Source organism: Sinohyriopsis cumingii, chromosome 9 (assembly GCF_028554795.1).
Source record: "Sinohyriopsis cumingii isolate HCF-2022 chromosome 9, ASM2855479v2, whole genome shotgun sequence".
In the NCBI taxonomy this organism is placed as follows: domain Eukaryota; kingdom Metazoa; phylum Mollusca; class Bivalvia; order Unionida; family Unionidae; genus Sinohyriopsis; species Sinohyriopsis cumingii.
The window spans coordinates 86,307,787-86,327,531 of NC_142969.1; the positions used below are offsets into that span (position 1 = coordinate 86,307,787).

At 35.2% G+C, this 19,745-nt stretch overlaps 1 protein-coding gene across 4 annotated transcripts in view; it reads left to right on the forward strand.

Annotated features, from left to right (window-relative positions):
* The window catches only part of LOC149792170 (uncharacterized), a 39,884-nt gene that overhangs the window by 9,885 nt on the left and 10,254 nt on the right, over nucleotides 1–19,745 (forward strand). For all 4 annotated transcript variants that reach the window (XM_089970675.1, XM_089970677.1, XM_089970674.1 and 1 more), the window contains exons 2-3: nucleotides 9,935–9,997; nucleotides 10,664–10,768. In XM_089970675.1, the coding sequence (XP_089826801.1) occupies nucleotides 10,685–10,768 (84 nt within the window). In that variant the 5' untranslated portion in view covers nucleotides 9,935–9,997; nucleotides 10,664–10,684. The remainder of the gene's footprint in view (nucleotides 1–9,934; nucleotides 9,998–10,663; nucleotides 10,769–19,745) is intronic.

Here is a 19,745-nt window from a genome sequence, read left to right on the forward strand (position 1 = left end):
TTTATATATGATACGATCTAATTAGAAGACGGAGTCTTCGAAGTTCAACAGTAATCAATACCATCTCGACATATCCGCTCATGGCGGATGCTTTTTGCGTCATCCAGGCGCTGATTTTGGGGGGATGGTTGAATGTAGAAAATGACTCCGCTAGGATAAGTCGTCCTACTGTAAATAATGTAAATACTATATGTTGTGCTGTCCTTAGTTACTACTGTAAATAGTGTAAATACTATATGTTGTGCTTCCTATTGTAAGCTTCTAAAATGCGGTGGCAATTTAGGAGCTTTACAAATGTAAATATTATGTATAATAGTGTAAATACTATGTGTCTGTACCGTCCTAGGATAAGTTAGAACATGGGATTGTAAATACTATATGTTGTACTGTCCTTACTATAAATACTATATGTTGTGCTGTCCTATAGTAAGCTTGCTAAAATGCGGTGGCAATTTAGGAGCTTTACAAATGTAAATACTATATGTTGTGCTGTCCTGTAAGCTTGCTAAAATGCGGTGGCAATTTAGGAGCTTTACAGATGTAAATACTATCTGTTGTGTTGCCCCTGTATAAACCCGTTAGCTTATCATTTGATAAGCTAGGGGTTCACATGGGGAATGTCTCGTCGCTCGCAAACACACCCTCTGGGCTCTCTAAACTGTTATTGGACAGGTTAGGGGCTCACATGGGGGTCGTGTTCCCACTCCTGAGTTTGGTAGCCTATCATTTGATAAGCTAGAGACTCAAGGAGATGTGGTGTCCATTTTTTCTTTTAAATATATAATATATATATATATATATATATATATATATATATATATATATATATATATATATATATATATATATGATTTACGAAAATGTCAATAATGCGATTGTTGCTATTAAAAACTTAGAAGAGCGTGGATTTAATATATCACTAAATTCTGAAACAATTATGTCTGATTTTGAATCATTACATGAAGTTAAATGCGCAGGGCGTTATATTCTTCCTGCTCAATATCGATGCATAAAAAGAATTCAAAATAATTTGTATAAATCGCTGGCTACAGTAGAAGAAGCACAAATAAATGAATTTGTTTCATTGTCTCGTGCAATTGAAAATATTAGGTTGGCATTGGCTCAAGAGTATGAAATGAAAAAGATAATAAATACTCGGGTTAGAAAATTAAAAAATTGCATGTCCGCTGACAAAGTCAATGACGAAGTCAGCGCTGATTTCATCAAGGACGGCGAGGAAGTAAATATCTCACCTTGATTTACTTGGAAGTGAAATCGAAAGTAAAAAAATATATCACTTTTTTTACTTCCTTGATAAAATCAAGGTGATAAAGTCCTTGATGAAATCAAGAAGATAGTAGTTTCCTTAGTCGGTTGGGTTTAATGCAGGAATGTGCATAATTGAGAATTTGATCTCTGTCACATACAATTGAAATAATATGCTCGCGTCTGAGATTATCTAACTGTTGCTGTGTTAGTAGGAAATCTTCGTCTCCGTATTCGTCAATAATGAATTTAACGTTAATTTCTTCTTGTGCAAATGCAGCCCTAACTGCTTGCTCGAGCGTTTGTTTGTCATACACGAAAACATCTGTGTGGTGGTACATATTTGAGACTTATAGATTTATATAAATCTAACCTAAGATCTAAATACGCGTATATATTCGAGGATTTGATGTATACTGCAATGCGCGATCACAACATGATCTTTTATCAATACTTGCAGTTGCGCATCAGTCAGTATAAAATCGTCATTACCGTATATATCAACCATTATTTTTTCCGGGGTAACTTTTCCTCCGTTGACAGCTTTATCAAGAAGTTCTTTATCATGTATGAAACATTTCACGCGATGATACATTATATAATACTTGCTTGATTAATTGTGGAAATCTTCTGCGATTTTTCGTGGGTTTTTTTTCCTCTTACTAAATTCGCATGATTTTTACTAGTAAATTACCTTTCCAAATTAGCAAATTGGACGCTTTCTGTGATTTTTACTAGTAAACACCCTATAAATTTCAGTGAATTTGTCACTGTTGCACAAAATATATATAAAATAAAATATTTTTACTGGAAAATCCCGAAAATCGAAGATTTTTAGAATTGGAAATCCCGAAAATCGAAGATTTTTAGGATTTCACCCTGATTTTATCAGGTGACTAATATGCAGTGTTTCATTCCGTAAATCAATAGGATTCCCACGCTGGTCTGTCAACGCGAAATTTATTCTGGTCAGCCACGGATTATGACATCGTAGATAGACTGGATTGAACGGCTCTTGCACAATCAGAAATCCAGGTGGTTATTTCGGAGTAAATGAATAAAGAATAAATCCTTGCTGGGCTTGATTTGATACTGTCGTGTCCGTGCTGTAACTGCCATCAATTACATCACACACAAGATTGACCGCGACCACTTCATTTATGTTTACGATGCCCGGGGATACATGCCGGCCTTGCTCTTCGGGGTTATTGTTGTGTCTGAGGACAGTTGGCTCCGGTAGTGATTTTTTGTATTGTGCAAGTATGTCGTCGAAGGACTCATTGATGAGGTCGGTGACGGATCTTCTTAACTCGGGAACATTTTACCCAGGAAGTTTAAAATCCGGCAATGTGGCTTCTGTCAGTGAATATGCAGTTAGAAAATTTCGTTTATAGGGCTATTCGTCGGTATCAGTGTGATGAAAAAATTATTGCCTGAACAATTCGCTGGTTTATATATTCCATGTCGGCGGCAAGCTGATTTAATATTTCAATCCGCGTAATAATTTCGCTGCGTGAACTTGTTACATCAAAAAGATGTTCTTGGAAGAGCCGCCGTAGCTGCGTTAGTTGTGTTTTATGTTCTTGTTTAATGATTTTAAAATTATAATCAACCTCAGCACTGGTAGTAAACACACCTGCTCTTTCTTTTAGTTCATTAGCAAACGACCACTTCATATTGTCCTTGCTGCCAAATTCAAACCAACTGCTCCCAGTTGCACTTTTTATAACATCCAGTTTCCGTTTATATGGCGGTGAGATTTCATGATATGATTGCTTGTCAGTGATATAGTTAGATCTTTTAGGCGTTGGTGGTATTGGTGGCGTCGGTGGAGCGACTTCAGGCCATCCTAACACTGTTCTGATCGAACTATTGTATATATCCACGGCGTAGTCTGGGGTGTTTATTTCGATCGCGGAAGACAGCGTTGGCTCATGAGTAGTTATTGCTATTTTGGATTCCTTCCCGGTGATGTTTTTTATTCGACGTTGTAATTCCTCATTGATTTCTTCGATTTGATCAGACCCGGTTGGTAACCCAATGACGTTCCAGTCTGGTGTACCATCGGGTTTATTTTTATATGCAAAAACAAACGAAGTATTTGCTGGTAATCCACCAAAGGATTTTGATCTGATATTGGGCCAACTGTGATATACTCGTAATTGTGCTAACTCGATCTCGCTTACTGGAATCGCAGTTGGAAAATTAATATTGAATTCTGGCTTAGTTGAGGTTACTGTTAACAAAGATGTTCGCGCCGGGCTTGTATTTGCGACTATCTGCTGAAGTAATTCCGTTGACATTATTTATCTGCTCTCGTTTCAAATCGAAGTACTTTGTACTCTGAGTATAATCGTTGTATATCTTTGCCATTTGCGCGAATTCAGAATCTGATAGTGTTGTATCGTCAAGACTGGATGATATCAGCCATGACAATTTCGAGTAGGCGCTTGTGGCCTCGCTGTTTAACTTTTCATATTCGTGCAATTTTGTTAGCGCACACGAGGATATTTCTTTCGCGATAATATTAGCAACTCCTGCAATTATCTTTGATGTTGAAACTGTAGTTGTGACCGCGATTGTAGTTGTCACTGGTGTTAACGCAGATAATAATACACCCGTGGATGCAACTACCGCTGACATTGAATATACTATTGTGTCGAACACGGTTACACGCCGCTTGTATTTTTTTTACCTTTGCTGTGTATTTGTTGATGGTATTTTTTAACTCTGACTGCCATTCGCGTACTTGATCATATCTGTATTGTTGCGCTGTCGACTTCGTCGTTGACTTCGTCGTTGAGGCCATTTTATTATTTTACGCAGTAACCAATTGAGGAGTTTCAGCTACAAATTCCAAACACCACCAGTAAGATGTTGCGTCTAATGTCTCATCAGCTGCTACCAACATAAACTCCTCTTCGACTCCCTTGTTTAATATGATAGTCACAACCCCGGAAAACTTATCGGTGGAATGTCGCCAGGGATATTTTGTTGTAAAAATCTCAAATTTTGCAGCACTGAACACAGAAAACCTGTACACACCAGCGGCTGTTGAGATGTATTTGAACGTATTATTTTGTTTAGACCATGTTGCAAATCCAAATGATACCGTGTACACTATGTTGGTGATATGTCCGGGAGTAACTCCAGATGGGATTTTAATCAAACTGGTTTTGTTAACGATCTCAGGAATACTCGCTACGATGTTTTGCTGTGTTTGTTTGATCGTGTCAATGTTGGTCTTGATATAATGAGTTTTATTTCGATGACGGGAGGAGTTCCAAAGAACTTATCCGTGGCATCATCGGTTTTTTGAAAGTTTCTTCGAAGTCTTGTAAACGCGTAATCATACTCGGCTCGCAACGTTGTTAGTTTACCGTCAATGGCGCTAGCGCCTGCGACAACATATTGTTTGTTTGCGGCATCTTCCGGGGATGTTCGATCTCTTAAAACCACTATTTTGTTACCGTTCATGCTGAGTTCACCTGTCATTGTATCACCGGTCTTTTTTACACGTTCCCCTGCAGCTTTTTGCATATCATCTCGCAGCGACGCAATTGATATCAGTGAATCTCTGACTTTTCCGCTATCAGTGAACACAGGAAGGTTACCTGGAGTAGCTTCAATAACCCTACGAATTATTTCATGCCATTTGATATCGCTGGTTTCTAGTTTTCCGTGCCGGTCCTGAAAAATAACAACCTCATCTGGATCTACCCTGGTCAGACCTAAAAGATTATCGATTTCATCTTTGGTCACATATTTTGATAAATCCACGTCAGCGCGTTATTTGTCTTTGTTTCGATAAGAGATCTTCCGAAATATCAACCATTATTTGATAGGAAACTGTTTAAATCGACCCGTGGTATACTCGTGCACGATTTTGTGAGGTGGTTTGGTTGACGCTGATATCGCATCAAGAACATTCAATAATTGCTGGCCACATATCGGAGGATCGGTTAATGTTTGTGTTGGTAGAGTTGAGTACCAAACTTTCGTCGTTGTCAGGGACGCGGGGACGTCTTTTGTATATCGGAGAAATTCAACTGGCGGTGCTAACCCATACGAATCAAAATAGATAATTCCGCGTGGATCGATCGCTTAAGCAACCCAGTGAGTTCCTGGATAATCGCTGTTATCAAGATTAATAATTCCGGTTTCTGGATTATTTGGTTGTCGTGGTAATTGATCTCGCATAAAGACGCTTCTGAAATTTTTTATATTTAGTTGTTTAACAGCATCGAGCAAATCAAAATTTGATATCGGTGTGAAAATGCTAGCATTTTTTAAAACCTTTTTGGGTACCATGATGGTGGAGTTCCTGGAAGTCTTAACCCGCGTCCCTTTTTTCTGTATCCTTTTCCTGTGTCTTTCTTTAGTGCCATTTAGTGCGGTTCCAACAGCTCCTAACGCGGCGGCCTTGGCGACTGCGCGATCAGCAGCAGCTATCAGTGCTGGTATTGCTGCGAGAAGTGGAAATATGTCACCGGTTTTAACCATATCTTTGACAGCTGCAGGAGATAAATCAAGTTGAGTTCCAGTTTTCGCCTGCTTTGCTTTACTGAAATGTTTTAGTTGGGTTTTAGTCAACGATAACTTGTTTGGACCACCATTAGCGATTTGATCGTGTTTTAGTGTTATTTTTGTCCCACATGTGCTCGCGTTCTTCGATTGTAATTTCTTAGCCTGACCAGGAGTCAGAGTGACATTAACGTGACTGTATGACATTTTATTTAATACAAGATTGATCTAATTGTGACATATTTTCGGAAAATATTACATATTTTCCACTAATGCATCAACGACTCTCATTCGACCACTAATACCTTCAAGCAACATTGCTTTATCAGAAAGTATAACAGCGATTGCTCTGTAATCCCCGTGAACACCTACCGCACCAACAGGATCAGGAACTGGTAACTCGCCGACACGCGCTCGGAAGTGAATATCAACAACAGACTGCTTGGACAAGTCAAGATGCTCCAGCGAAAAGTAATAAATCGGATACAAGCTTGTAAAGTCAAGCTGTGATATTTGTGTGCCAGCATCTATATTTAGGTTACGCACCAGAAATGTCAACCAGCGATGATATGTGCGCGCCACATGGTTATCTCTGTAACTCAGTGATATATCTTCAGATGGTTCTTGCTGGCCGTTTATTCTCAGTAAAACCTCAGTAACATTAAGTTTGTCAAATATCATATGTGACTTTAGTTGATTATTTGTCCGGGAAACATCCTGAAACGCAATAAAGATATGTCGCGGAGCAGAAACCCCCTGTTGTGATGCTATATGCCAAGTAAACACATCCCTGACTCTACTTGAGACGGTGTCTGTGGTTACTGTAAGCCATGACATCAATGATTTACCACCTTGATTCATAAAAGAAAGCAGTCGCGGCTCTTCTGTAACCGATGGAGTTAGCACTGGCATCCACAGTGAAAGTTTTGTTAGCGTTACCATACCAGCATCAGCAGCACCAGCTCCTCGCCAGATCGCATCATTATCGTGGCCTTTTCTGTGAAGCATAACTGTGTGTTTAGCTCCAAAGATAACCTTTCGGTAATCTCTGCAAAATCCAAAGATGTGATTGAGTGGAATCGCGCATGAGAAATTTCTGGTATCTCCTGACAGCGTTGCTCGGCGTGTTGCAAATCCCAAATTGTAAGTCGCGCTGATATTTTTTATAACTTCAAAGGCAGCACCTGGTCTATTCTCGCGGTCGGGGTTGTCAGCTTCTACCTGATCAACATTTCCAGTAGCTGCTGGCGTAAGTAACTTAATATACTGAATATGATTGGGGTTATCGGTGACATCCTTGGCAAACATCATTGATGGACCAGATGACCTTGTAAAGTCGTCAGAATATCTCGCCAGACCAATTATTGCTGTGGCAACATCGAGGTCGCTTTGAATTATTTCAATATTTTTCTCATCGATCATGTACGCGGCGCTATCAAACAGTGCCATGATTCCATTGTTGACAAAACCAACTCGGTCATTGGGGTCGTAGTTAGTACCATCCGCCTTTGTAAGTTTACCTTCTACTTCAATAAACGCCTCAGATGGCAGGAAATATCTGCTTGTGTCGTGAACTTGAAGTTCAATATGCCCCTTTTGATTTGGATCTCGTGCATCATAGGAATAAAATTGATGATCACGCACCGATTTGTCTCGCTCGACCGGCTCATCTATATTGAATGCTGGATCGGATATCAGTTTGAACATTTTATACTACTGCATGTGATTTCAAATGGACGACCCCGCTATTAAATTTGCTGTAATATTTCGCTGCATGTCGGATTCCATCGCCGATAATTTTTGATTTGCAGCTTGATTTATTATTTTACTAACATTCGCGGGCATGGTTTCGGTGGTTGGTAATTTTACCGGTTTGCGTCTCATCAGTCGCGCTAGTCTTTCTTTGAGTGCCGTGCCAGTAGCACCAACAATTGTACCAGGAGCTTTTTCACCAACAACATTAATGGCTTTCATAGATAATTGTTTTGCAAGAGGACCCAGCTTTGGTGCCAATCCTGCAAATAATCGCTGAGCTGTATCGCCAAGTATGTCTCCGTAAGTTGCTCTATAGATTGGTAATCGTGAGTTTACTGCGCGGATTTGCGCGGTTGTGTGACTGTTATATATGACCATGTTATGCTATTGCCATGTGTCTAATCTCGGTAACCCTAGTCACGGTGACCCTAGTCACTATCAACAAGCTCATCAACGAGTTCTTGATACACATGAGCATCCATGATGCCACCTTGAAATAATCTCCGGCAAATATCAGAGGCCACATTAATTATTTCCGGTGAGTTGTTTCCGGCACGTCTTCCCCCGATGAGAACTTCTAGCCGGGACACATCATTGAAGATATTATCAGGGCAAGGAATTCCATAACCACTGCTAGTGGGTGGTGGCTGAGATTTTTTAATTCTCTCCTCCTCCTGTTTACCAAGCTCTTCAAGTAATTGTTCAATAGTTTCATCCAGTACAGGATTAGCAAAAGCTACTCCCGAAACATCAGATGTTGACGACGGAGATGGATCGGGCACATCTGCATGTGGCACTGTTATCGACCGTGATTGTTTCTTGGGTCTTCCTCGTTTTTTTTCTCTGTCTGTTGCAATGGCGCAGGAAGTGGAAGGTCTATTTCAGGCTGTCGCACAAGGGAAGGTTGACGTCGTTTTGCTTGTTGCTTTTGCGCTTGTGTTAATTTTTTTTCTTGTTGTTTTTGCTCTCGTATTATTTTTTGCTGTTCTCGTTTTTACACCAGTTGATGTTGACGCGTTATTTTTTGCTGTTTTTGCTGTTCTTGCTGTTCTTTATTGTAGTCACTTATTCCATTATCAAAAAATGGATAACCAACGTCTGTTCTGTCTATGGTGTAGTCGTTTGTAGCTATTTTATACAACCAATCACCCCAAGTATCTTTTTTGCACTTTTAACATACTCGGGTTTTAAATATTGATCTCGTCGCGGAAGATTTTTGGCAGCAAACCTACCAAAATCATAACTACTATGGGCATCTGTCAAGGAAAATTCCTCAATTCGCTTTATACCCTCAGGGGTAAATCTCGATTTCAGATCAATTATTTTTCGTCTAGCAGGTTGCAGCGCGGATTCTTCTCGCAATACTTGAATAAGACTTTTTCCTTCTTCTGACCCTCCAATAGCAGTTAAAACCTTTTCAGTGATTGCAGTAACAGGCTTAAATAATTCCTTTGCTTCAGTTGCATACTCAGCTTGTGCTTGTTGTTGTAATTGCACATCCTTTTTAAACTTTTCCTTCACCGGTATATATTTTTTAAGTGCTTCTGCTCGCTCCCTAGACAACCTGGCTGTGTAAGATTCTGAGTGTGCCATTATTTGGTATAAGTAATTTTTAATTTATATCCTCGAGTTGGGTTAGATACAATTTTTAACTAGAGAGCAGCAGAGAGGGCGACGACAACGGCGACAATTATCTTTACAAAACTCACTATTACGACGACAAAATAACTGACAATTTTTAATTCAGAGCAGCAAAGAGGGCTGAACAAACCCGAGTGTTTTCGCAAGACAGACACTTGTATTAGCAGAAATAGTCGTATAGGTATATATTTTCGTGAGATAACCCTTCAAGTCAGCAGAGAAAGCCTATTTTGTCATGTTTACTGACTGGAGGGTTTATTTTGTGAAAAGAACCGCTCTATCTAAAATGTTCTCGATAGAAGGCTCTGTTAAGCGAAATAGTTTCTGGGATTCGCCCTCTCTGCTGCTAAGCCTAAACAGACAATAGATATTTCACAAACTTCTAATCATTAAACATATGCTTTGGTTAAATTGCATCCCTAAACTTGTACGTGATAAAATTCGATATATCACAAAACAAATTAGGACATTGACATTTGTGAATTTAAAATCGTGAGCGATATAACCAGTGAAGGGTATAAAACCTGATTTCATTAAAGGGAAAATAAAACTTTTTGCATCCAAATCAGATTATTTATCGTATCTCATTCGTATACATGTGTTGATGAACAAGGTACTTCTTTTGCGTATCAAGAGATTAAATATCTTGACAAGATAAAAATATACATATGTACAAATAGCAGTTTGGTGAGATATGCTTGCTTTTAATTTAACTAGGTTTCATAATTAATGATAATAAACTTTACAGATACAAGAAGACTTAAACAGCGAGTTGGAAAAAAAAGGGCTTAAAGATCATGCTAAAATCAAGGTACGTTTTTATTATCTTACTGCACAGTAGAAGCAAATATTGATATAAAAACCAGATAATTATAATACGTTTTTTGCAAACTCTTTTGTAATATGAGTAAGTCGTCACTCTAATAACTTAGCAAACGTTGTGTCCTTATTGGTATTTTATTCGACTAGGATTCATATGTTGTGGCTGTGTGGGCAATAAATTCAGTCAGTTTAATGATGGCAAGAAAACCATTTATGTTCGCTTATATACCTGCAAGTATTTAGAATCGTCCACTTTAAATATGTTTCCTGGATTGTAGCAACAACGGCAATATTGCTTTGTTCTTAGCATTTCACATTATTTTGACTTCATTTCATAACAAGTGTTTAAATCGAAACTCAGCAAATTCTATACAGAAACCTCAGCCTATAAAAAACATTATTTCACTCAATTCAGAGCATTTAAATCTTGTAGTTATGACACTTATGGATGAGATCACAAATAATTCCATTATCGATGATGTCAATCTTGCAAAAATTATGTCTGTCTTGGAACTAATTTACGTAAACTGAACAACATGAAGCAAACAAACTAATGTATGTCTTGATTTAATGTGTATATTATGTATCTCAGCGAAGGTATTACATTGAATTCACTTAGTTGAATAATAATTAGGTGGCATCCCAATCTTTTTAGGAGGAGAGATTCGACTATGGGATGAAGCAACATGACCCAGTAGAAAAAATGTATTTTTACAGAAAAGGAAACACAAATAATCCAGAGACTCTTCAAAGGCATCAAGTAAATATATTGATCCTATATTTCATATGTCTTTATTAAGAAGGTATGTGGAAACCTTTTGTAGTAATGTATATGTGCGTATTTTGCTTGAGGAATAATTTTAGGTTGTTTAAATATTCGTCCGTAATTTGCAGCCTGTTTCTCTTTTTAAGAAACATATTAAGGGAAAATATAAAAAGGAAACACAGAGTTATTGCAAGGATGCTAATACATGAATTAATCGTTTTTATCTGAAAACTATTTAAACAGGATTCCATTTTTGAAGGTATCTTTATCTGTTAAGTGTTAATACTGAAGCGATAAGAGGCATACTTAGCTCATCACACGTTGAGGATGTATGAGCCTATGGATGGTTCTGCAACCGTTGTTTCTCGATCGTCAAGCCTCCGTCAGCAATTATTTTTTAAGATCTATTATTAAACAAAATTACATCTGGCAAATAGTATCATTTCCCATAGAGACCTACACATTTGCTCAAATAATATCGCTGAAATAAATTTGATCACATTAAAATGAAAACGTTATCAAAGAAAGCAAGATTAATATCAATCTACCTTCAAATGTTACTGTGTTTGCGATGACGAAATACAAATAAATGAAAATCCCCATAACCGCTGAGTATGCGTTGTCTGGGTTCTTAAGAAAACACCCTGAAAGAAAGGTTTTTCAGGTTTGTGCAAATGGTTACCAACAATTGAGAACATTTTGAATAGTTCTCCAGAAAGCCCGCTGAACAAAATGCGACAAACTTTGTCTGAAATTTAGCATTTGGCTTTTTCAATTTAGTATAATGTATCGTACTTCAGCATGAATATGATCTGAGTTGGTAAATGACTTTAAGATGCTTTATCTAAAATACTGCGCACTAGACTTTAACCAAATTCCATTGAAAGTATGCGGGGTTGAAGACGTTTCAGATTAATATAAGATATTTCAAACTACCGCATGTACAATTGACCCATCATCAAATTATTATTAAAAAAAAAAAAATTCAACCAAACTATTCTTCGAAACCGCTGAAGAGACATTGAGAATAATGGACACAAACCATGCTGGTACGAAACTTTGAGCTGTGTTTAGCATTCGCTGATTAACAGACAAATATGGCAGCCATGTTAAAAGAAAATAAACTGAAATCGATTTGTTCTACAAAAAAAACATTGAACACATTGATTAAATTTGAGAGAAACCAACGTGCTATGGTGACCATTCATGATTACAAAAAATGTGCAAAACTGCCATTATGTATTGACACCTTCAATTAAAGTATACTAAAATATAAACGACTCTTTGAAAACAATCAATTATATTCTTTGGGTTTTGCCTTTAACGCCATTTCTCACCGCACAATGCGATATACATGGAGGTAGAACCCGGGAAACCACCGACGCATGGGAAATGAGAAGCTGCTGGCACGATTTCTCGTATAATCACGTTGTCCAATCATGATAAACTAGCTAACGCGGCAGAATAGCGTAGAGGTATTTCATAAATTGTACATTTAATGCTGATGTGTATGATATATGAGTCGCATTACTAAAAACAGAAAAGACTTTCACGGTGTCAGTCACAAAGGCTGTTCAGAAGTAATGGATCACTTTCAACTGAAACCACTTCTGGCACAGAGGAGATTTAATTTTATAAACTAATTACTGCTCAGCACAATATCACCAGACTTTGTTTAAACCACCATATCGCAGGGCTCAAATTTGTGTATGATGACAATACACCACTATAAATATAACAAATTACACCATTTTACATTCTAGAAACGTAAACTCTGCTTAACTGAATATGGCCAGCTTCTAGGGAACACATTAAACAGTTTTTTCAAATAATCTGCAATTACCAACATTTGAAGTAATCAGAAACAGTCCGACATACTGTTATTACGCCGTGTCTGTGGAGACTTTACTTCAACACTTCAGAATCTAAATGTAAAAACTTTCCTCAAGCAAAATATAAATAATACCAGAAATTCAACTTATTTGCAAATGATGCGCTACAAATAAAAATACCTGAAACGAGTATTTTTTCACAAAGTCAAAAGAGTATTTGTACTCTGATACTTAAAATACGGATATATAACATGGTTCATGTTAAAAACACGAATATTCATCAATATGTTGAATATTCTTCATGCCATCCTAAATCATGTAAAACTGGGATACCATATAGTCAAGCAAAACGATATAGAAAAATTATTTCTGATGACGCTGTCTTTAAATCATCTTTGACAGAGTTATGTCAGCATTTTTTAAATAGAAATTACACTATTGACATCATTAATACTGCTTTCCAAAAAGTATCTTCTCTTACACAACTTGAATTTTTACAATGTAAAATCAAAAGTAGAAATGAAGATATAATTTCTTTTGTTATTGAATATAATCCAAGTTTGCCTAATATAGGTAAGATTATCAATAAATATTGGGATTTATTAAACTTATCATGTAAAGCACGTGTTAAATCGCTACACGAAAGCAAACCCACACTTGCTTATAATAGGACTAAAAATCTTAAAGATTTCCTAACTAATTCTAAATTAGAAAAAAAAATCATATAAAATAGGATCATCAACTAAATGCAATAGACCTAGATGTTCACACTGTTCATGTATTAATGAAAATACTTCTTTCAATATTAATAATACGAAAGAACCTTTTAGTATGCGTTGTGATACTAATTGTGCAACATCAATTGTTATTTATTTGATAACATGCAAAAAATGTGGCATTCAATATATTGGACAAACCAGTCAACAAATAGCTAAACGTATGAACCAACATAGATCAGATATAAAAAATTATATCGAACAATCATTTTCATCTCATGTTGCCGCACATTTTAACAAAAGTTCCCATGCCTTGCAAGATTTCTCCTTCCAACCTATTGTTAAAGCTGATTCTGAAATGGAACGTCTGCTAAAGGAAACCTATTTGATTCACCGTTTTAATACGGTATATTCAAATGGTCTAAATTCAAAAACACTATATGACATTCATTAATTTTTTTATTTTTTTAATTATTTATTTTATGAATTATGTCCCCTGTTTACAATTAGATAAGAATATTTTCTTAGTATTCTACTTTGCGGGAAAACTTAATTGGTCAAAGTATAATCTAATATCATACAAATAAGTTTACTAATTCTTTAAAAATGAAAGTACATTTGTAAATTAATTCTCAATATAATATGATTAATTATTTATAAAATACTTGATAGTAAGCATCATGCACACAATAATGTTTTATTATATAAATTGAGTTCTGATAAACTATTTAACATTTGTCAAGAATGTATCAAGATATATGTTTTTCACATTTATTTATTTTCTATATCTTTAATAAGTGTGCATTATACATAATACAAATATTGATAAAACTGTTTATCTCTATTTAGTCATAAATTATATATATATATATATATATATATATATATATATATATATATATATATATATATATATATATATATATACTTACTGTTATCAACGCTTAAACACCCATCTCTAACTCTGCATTCCTTTCGCATTCGAATCCACATACCATTCAGCAGGACAGAGCCAGATAACGGTTACGTTGCAGCCTTGTCAAAATTATAGCCAGCCATTAACTGATCACAGTTAACCAAATTAATGCTACTATCTACAAATGTAATTACATTTTCTATGATATTATTATTGTAACAAGATAACTGGATTGGATTTCGGATTTATATCAGAACACTTTTGATGGTGAAACAAATACAATGTTTAATAATGAAAGGTTAGAATGAGAAAATAATTATGATTAATGCGTGCGTGTAGAAGATGAAAATATTGAACAAATTAACATAATCTGCACGAATCTAATAATGCAACAAATGTAAATACAATTAAATGACCTTATATAGTACAAGGACAAATGTGAATGATTCACAGTAATTTCGTACTATGAAAAGAATGATGTGTTTTACTCAAGTAGTAAAAAATGTGGTACTTGACTCATATAGTAACAAGTATTTTACTCAAATAGTAAAATGGTGAAAACAAAGGGACATATATCATGCAAAATTTCTTTCCAATCCCCAAATACTGGCTACTACAAACCCCAAAATTAGAACCACGGCTAAAATATAACATGCATCGTATGTGCGCTGGACGTATTCGGTTATTTCCATCGAAAGCACTTCGCACTTACGGCATAGGATGAATCGAACGCACTGTTTCGAAATATTTTACAATATACATAAATCACCCTCGATATCCTTGTACACATAAAAACGAAGCCCGATTATATGTATTTAATAACTAAAGGGATTTATACAATTCCGTGACAATTATTATCATTATTATTATTATTATTATTATTGTCAATTATCCCGACACAACATAATTTTAACATCTTTTCTTCAAATCCCTTTAGCATAACTTTATCGAGATATAATTTCTGGCATCGATCTCTTACCACGCTTTGTCTCGTCCTTTGTTCTTAACTTGAATTAGGTGAATATAAAATGCTTGGTTCGTTATGTGTTTGACACAAGAATCTGCTGGGATATTATTCCTATACAAATTTATATTGTTATATCTCTTGTTGTAAATTGCCCGTAGTGATTATAATATGTGTATGAGTCAATAAAGTATCGTAGAGCTTGTGTTAAGTGTTTGTTTTGTATATATATTTTCCACCAACGACGAAGAACCTGCTTAGCCCGAAACGTTGAGAAACTGTTTTGTATTTTCGCCGCCATCTCTCTCTCTCTCTCTCTCTCTCTCTCTCTCTCTCTATATATATATATATATATATATATATATATATATATATATATATATATTTATATATGCGTGCGTGCGTGTGTGTGAATACATACTAATATGCAAAAAGACAATTTACGTTTCCTTGGGGTAATACAAAAATATTAGTATGACACTGTCTTATACCTACTCAGACTATGTAGATAACCTCCAGATATTAACTGCAATATGTGATAATAAATAGGCTGTATTGTCTATATGTATACATTTTATATTATCATTTTTCAGAACATTGCTAAGTTTTCCGCACATAATACAAACATGAAAGTCGAAACTATGAGGCATTGTTATGAAACATATATATCAGAACTTGAAATATAACATGCTGAAATTGCATTGCTAACTGCTTATTCCAAGTTGGCAACATTGGTTCAATTTTAAGAAAAACAATCACTTTCGTAACCAGTTCCCCCTCCACCAACACAATAATAAATATGCCGGTCCACCCAACATCCCAGGTTAAATTCAATTGGTAGCATATTGAAGGACATGACTAAATGCCTTTTAAGAGTTGTAGTTCTTGGGGAATGTTACACTGAATTAGTTCTATTTATGCGATGATGGTTGGTTACTCACCCATTTTATGAAAAAAGGGTTTTGCCAACATATTTAGTGTTACGTATCTAGCATGGTCGACGATAGATAATACTTCTGGGTCTACATCGTATCTTCTGAGTGATAGTGAAGCTAACTGCTGACGTAGAACTTCTGAACGATACGTTTTCAAATTGCTATGCAGTAGTATGTGCCTGAGCTTGTGGTATCGTTTGAAGTTATCTTGAAACATGCCAGATGGTTCTTGATATATTTAGGTCTACGTACGAATGACCTGAAGTAAGTTTGGGGCATCGGGTTGAAAATAACCAAGAAGGAGACGCTGTTGTTGTTTATCCTGGTTTTATATTTTCAACAGGACACCTATATCAAATAGTCTAGTTCTGATGATAATTTCCAAAAGATAATTCCTTCTGCATACTCGCATATTAAGGTGCCCTTTGAGTTCCGGTAGCCTCCTTTCACATGTAGCCTAGATTATATGTTGTACATTTAGTTCAAACAAACATGCTGTAAAAAAGAATTAATTACGCACTGGTCGTGGTAGCTATTATTGAATTCATGCTATTTGGAGTGAGTTAATTTAGCATAGAATCGTTTTCTAAATTCCACTCCAGGAAGATAGAAAATAATTATACGGGTCTAATTCTGAATTCTAGATCTATGCAAATCAGTGCTGCACATCACTTTCTATATTTTTGCCGTCCAAATTTTGAATATTGATCAAAAGGTAAGCATGCCATTACTTTTTGCTTGTAAACCCTCTTATGTCTTAGGTTCCAATCTGTTTGACATGAATACATTTTAAAACTAACAGTGTTGTGAGTATGCGCGTATGTTTGCTTGCTGAAATGCATGGGGAAAACTTCCATATGCTAGTACGTTGCAACTGAAGCTTATTACATGATAAAGAACTGTTGAAATGTGTGGGGTATGTAATCAAACATTATTAAAGTAATTAAATATTTTCTCTGTTGAAATGTGTTGTACATTTTAAATACATAAATCACATACTGCTTTCGTGAAGTTATAATTTGGCTTTAATACTTTTACACTGCATTATTAGACACAAATGTAACTATTACGATCTTATATTTGAAGCACGTTGAGTATTTTCTAAACTTTACCTTACCTAAGTGTAATTTTAATGTACATATAACAGTCATGTTCGTAACATATTTTCATCATTACTCAACATGTCTCTGACAGTACTGGTCCACTCGTATTTAATAAAAAACGAAATGCGCTACATTGCACTGAAAAAATTACCCTACAATGAATCATTGTTTAGTATATAGATGGATACAAATTATAGATCCAACAGTTTCAGATATATATATATATATATATATATATATATATATATATATATATATATATATATATATATATATATATATATATATATGAGTTAAAAATAAAGGAAAGGTTCTTAGTACCAAATTATGACATGCATTCGTTAAAATAATTGGAATTAGCAATCAGTGCTTCGAAAAATCAAAGTTATAATTTATTTTAAAGCTAACTATAAGCGACACAGCACAGGAAGTAGTTGTTCTTGAGTCAACCGTTAAAATGGGAACATTTTAACATAAACCTAAAGCCATTCACGAGTCGGCATCTTGGTAGCGTATAACGAAACGTTTTTAAGTGTAAACGTTTCTTTTGTAGTTTATGTATACTTCTTGAGCTTGAAAAATACGGTATGGTGAACTGATTATTTTTCTTTGTTATTCGGTATGATTATTATTTCATTGATTTATATCTGGTTTACAAGTTCATTAGTGACCATGATCGCTAAAGAGTGATTCTTTGCGATGTCAATCAACTGCAATGGCATTATCTTTATGACGGAGTGACTACACTTAGAAGTTTGCAATCACATCCTTTGGAAGTACGCCTTGACAATTAGCGACTACGTCTCAACCTTGCATTATTGCACATATATTTATATAGATATTGAATTCGGGATATTTTCTGTTTTCACTGGATAGATACTAAACCACAAACTTTATATTTTCAAGCTACATTTTAATGGTATCTCTACGTGCTCAGTGAGGTATTTAACAAATTTCTATCATCGTTTTATTTGCTACCGAAATAAGGTTTTCTTCCTTTATTATCCCATGCAGGCCAATCTATATAAGAATTTATTCTGAACGGCTGGTATTTACCTATGTGTGATATCGACTATTCAGTCTTGTTCATTATGTAGTTTGATCATCCGCTTAGTTTCTACCTATACGTGATTTGTAAAATTAATAAAACTTTCTTTAACAATATCAGTTTATCAGTTCATTACCTTCATATGTTTCAAATGCACAATATGTAGACATATATATTTTGTTTCTTGGTTGGTCGCTTGGTGTTGTCATAAGTCTGATCAGGTTCTGGTTAGCACAACTATATTATTGAAGTTTTCGAACAATAATTTTCTGTAAACGCTTCTTAATTTCATTTTATCGACCTAATGTCAAAAAAACCGTTGTAAATCTATACTCAATTATATTTTTTCTAAATGAATCTCTCTTTTTTTATATGTATGCTGAAATGATGATGCCTTAATTTCCTTTGGATTCATTTCAACAAGAACAAGCATATTCAAAATTGATTTATTTACAAAAGAGTATAATGTTCTGCCAATTAGACATCTGTGTGAATAAAGCTGTATTATTTGTATTTGTACGGAAAGACATCAACACTAAATTATTCACTTGTAATCATTGCAATGAAACATTAGAACGCCGTGTAGAAACATTGTAAATTTACCATACGTGTCCATAACTTAAACGTGTCTGTTATGAGCAGATGTAACACCTAAACAGCAGTCTATTATCGCGTACTGTTTATTCACGGAACATTGAACAATAGCATAATGCATTGTGAGCTCACATTAATGTTTTGGTTAATCCAACCTTCTTCTCAAATTTACACATAACTTCTAATTATCCTTTCGAAAGCTACCAACTGTTTTGCACTTGTTCTGTAAACAAGCATTTACAAATATACAAAGGAATGAGTGTTCTTATGTCTTTATGAGTATGTTAAAGTTTAAGAGCATTAATTTGTTCACTCTTCCTATTCGGCTCGTGGTGGGCAAGAAAAATATTTGACTGTATCTTTAATATGAAACTGTTACAAATGTAAACGTATGACAACTGACGTATGTCTAGCATATGACTACGTGCTATAGCTGAAAATGACTGTTTTGTTTTACGTCACATATAATATTTGCTTGCAGTGCTACTTCGGTGTCTCAGCCTTGAATTATTCTTTCACACCTTCCATAAAACTTCCCCACAAATATCAACCCGGTCCTATGTTGTGCATACTGCCCATGTGTAATGACCTCCCACAGCCTCTGCTCCAAGCCTTGGGTTGCATGCGGTTGATCTTCCAGCTCTCATAAATGCTCATATAATATCATTGTTAATAGCTAAAACAATTTTATAATAATATTCGGTTTAAGGTCTTCAAATAGGTTTTAAGTCCTTTATTTAATATATATATATATATATATATATATATATATATATATATATATATATATATATATATATATATATTCACCCAAAGTTCACTGTCATGGAAACTCATGACATGAATTAATTAGTTTGGAGACT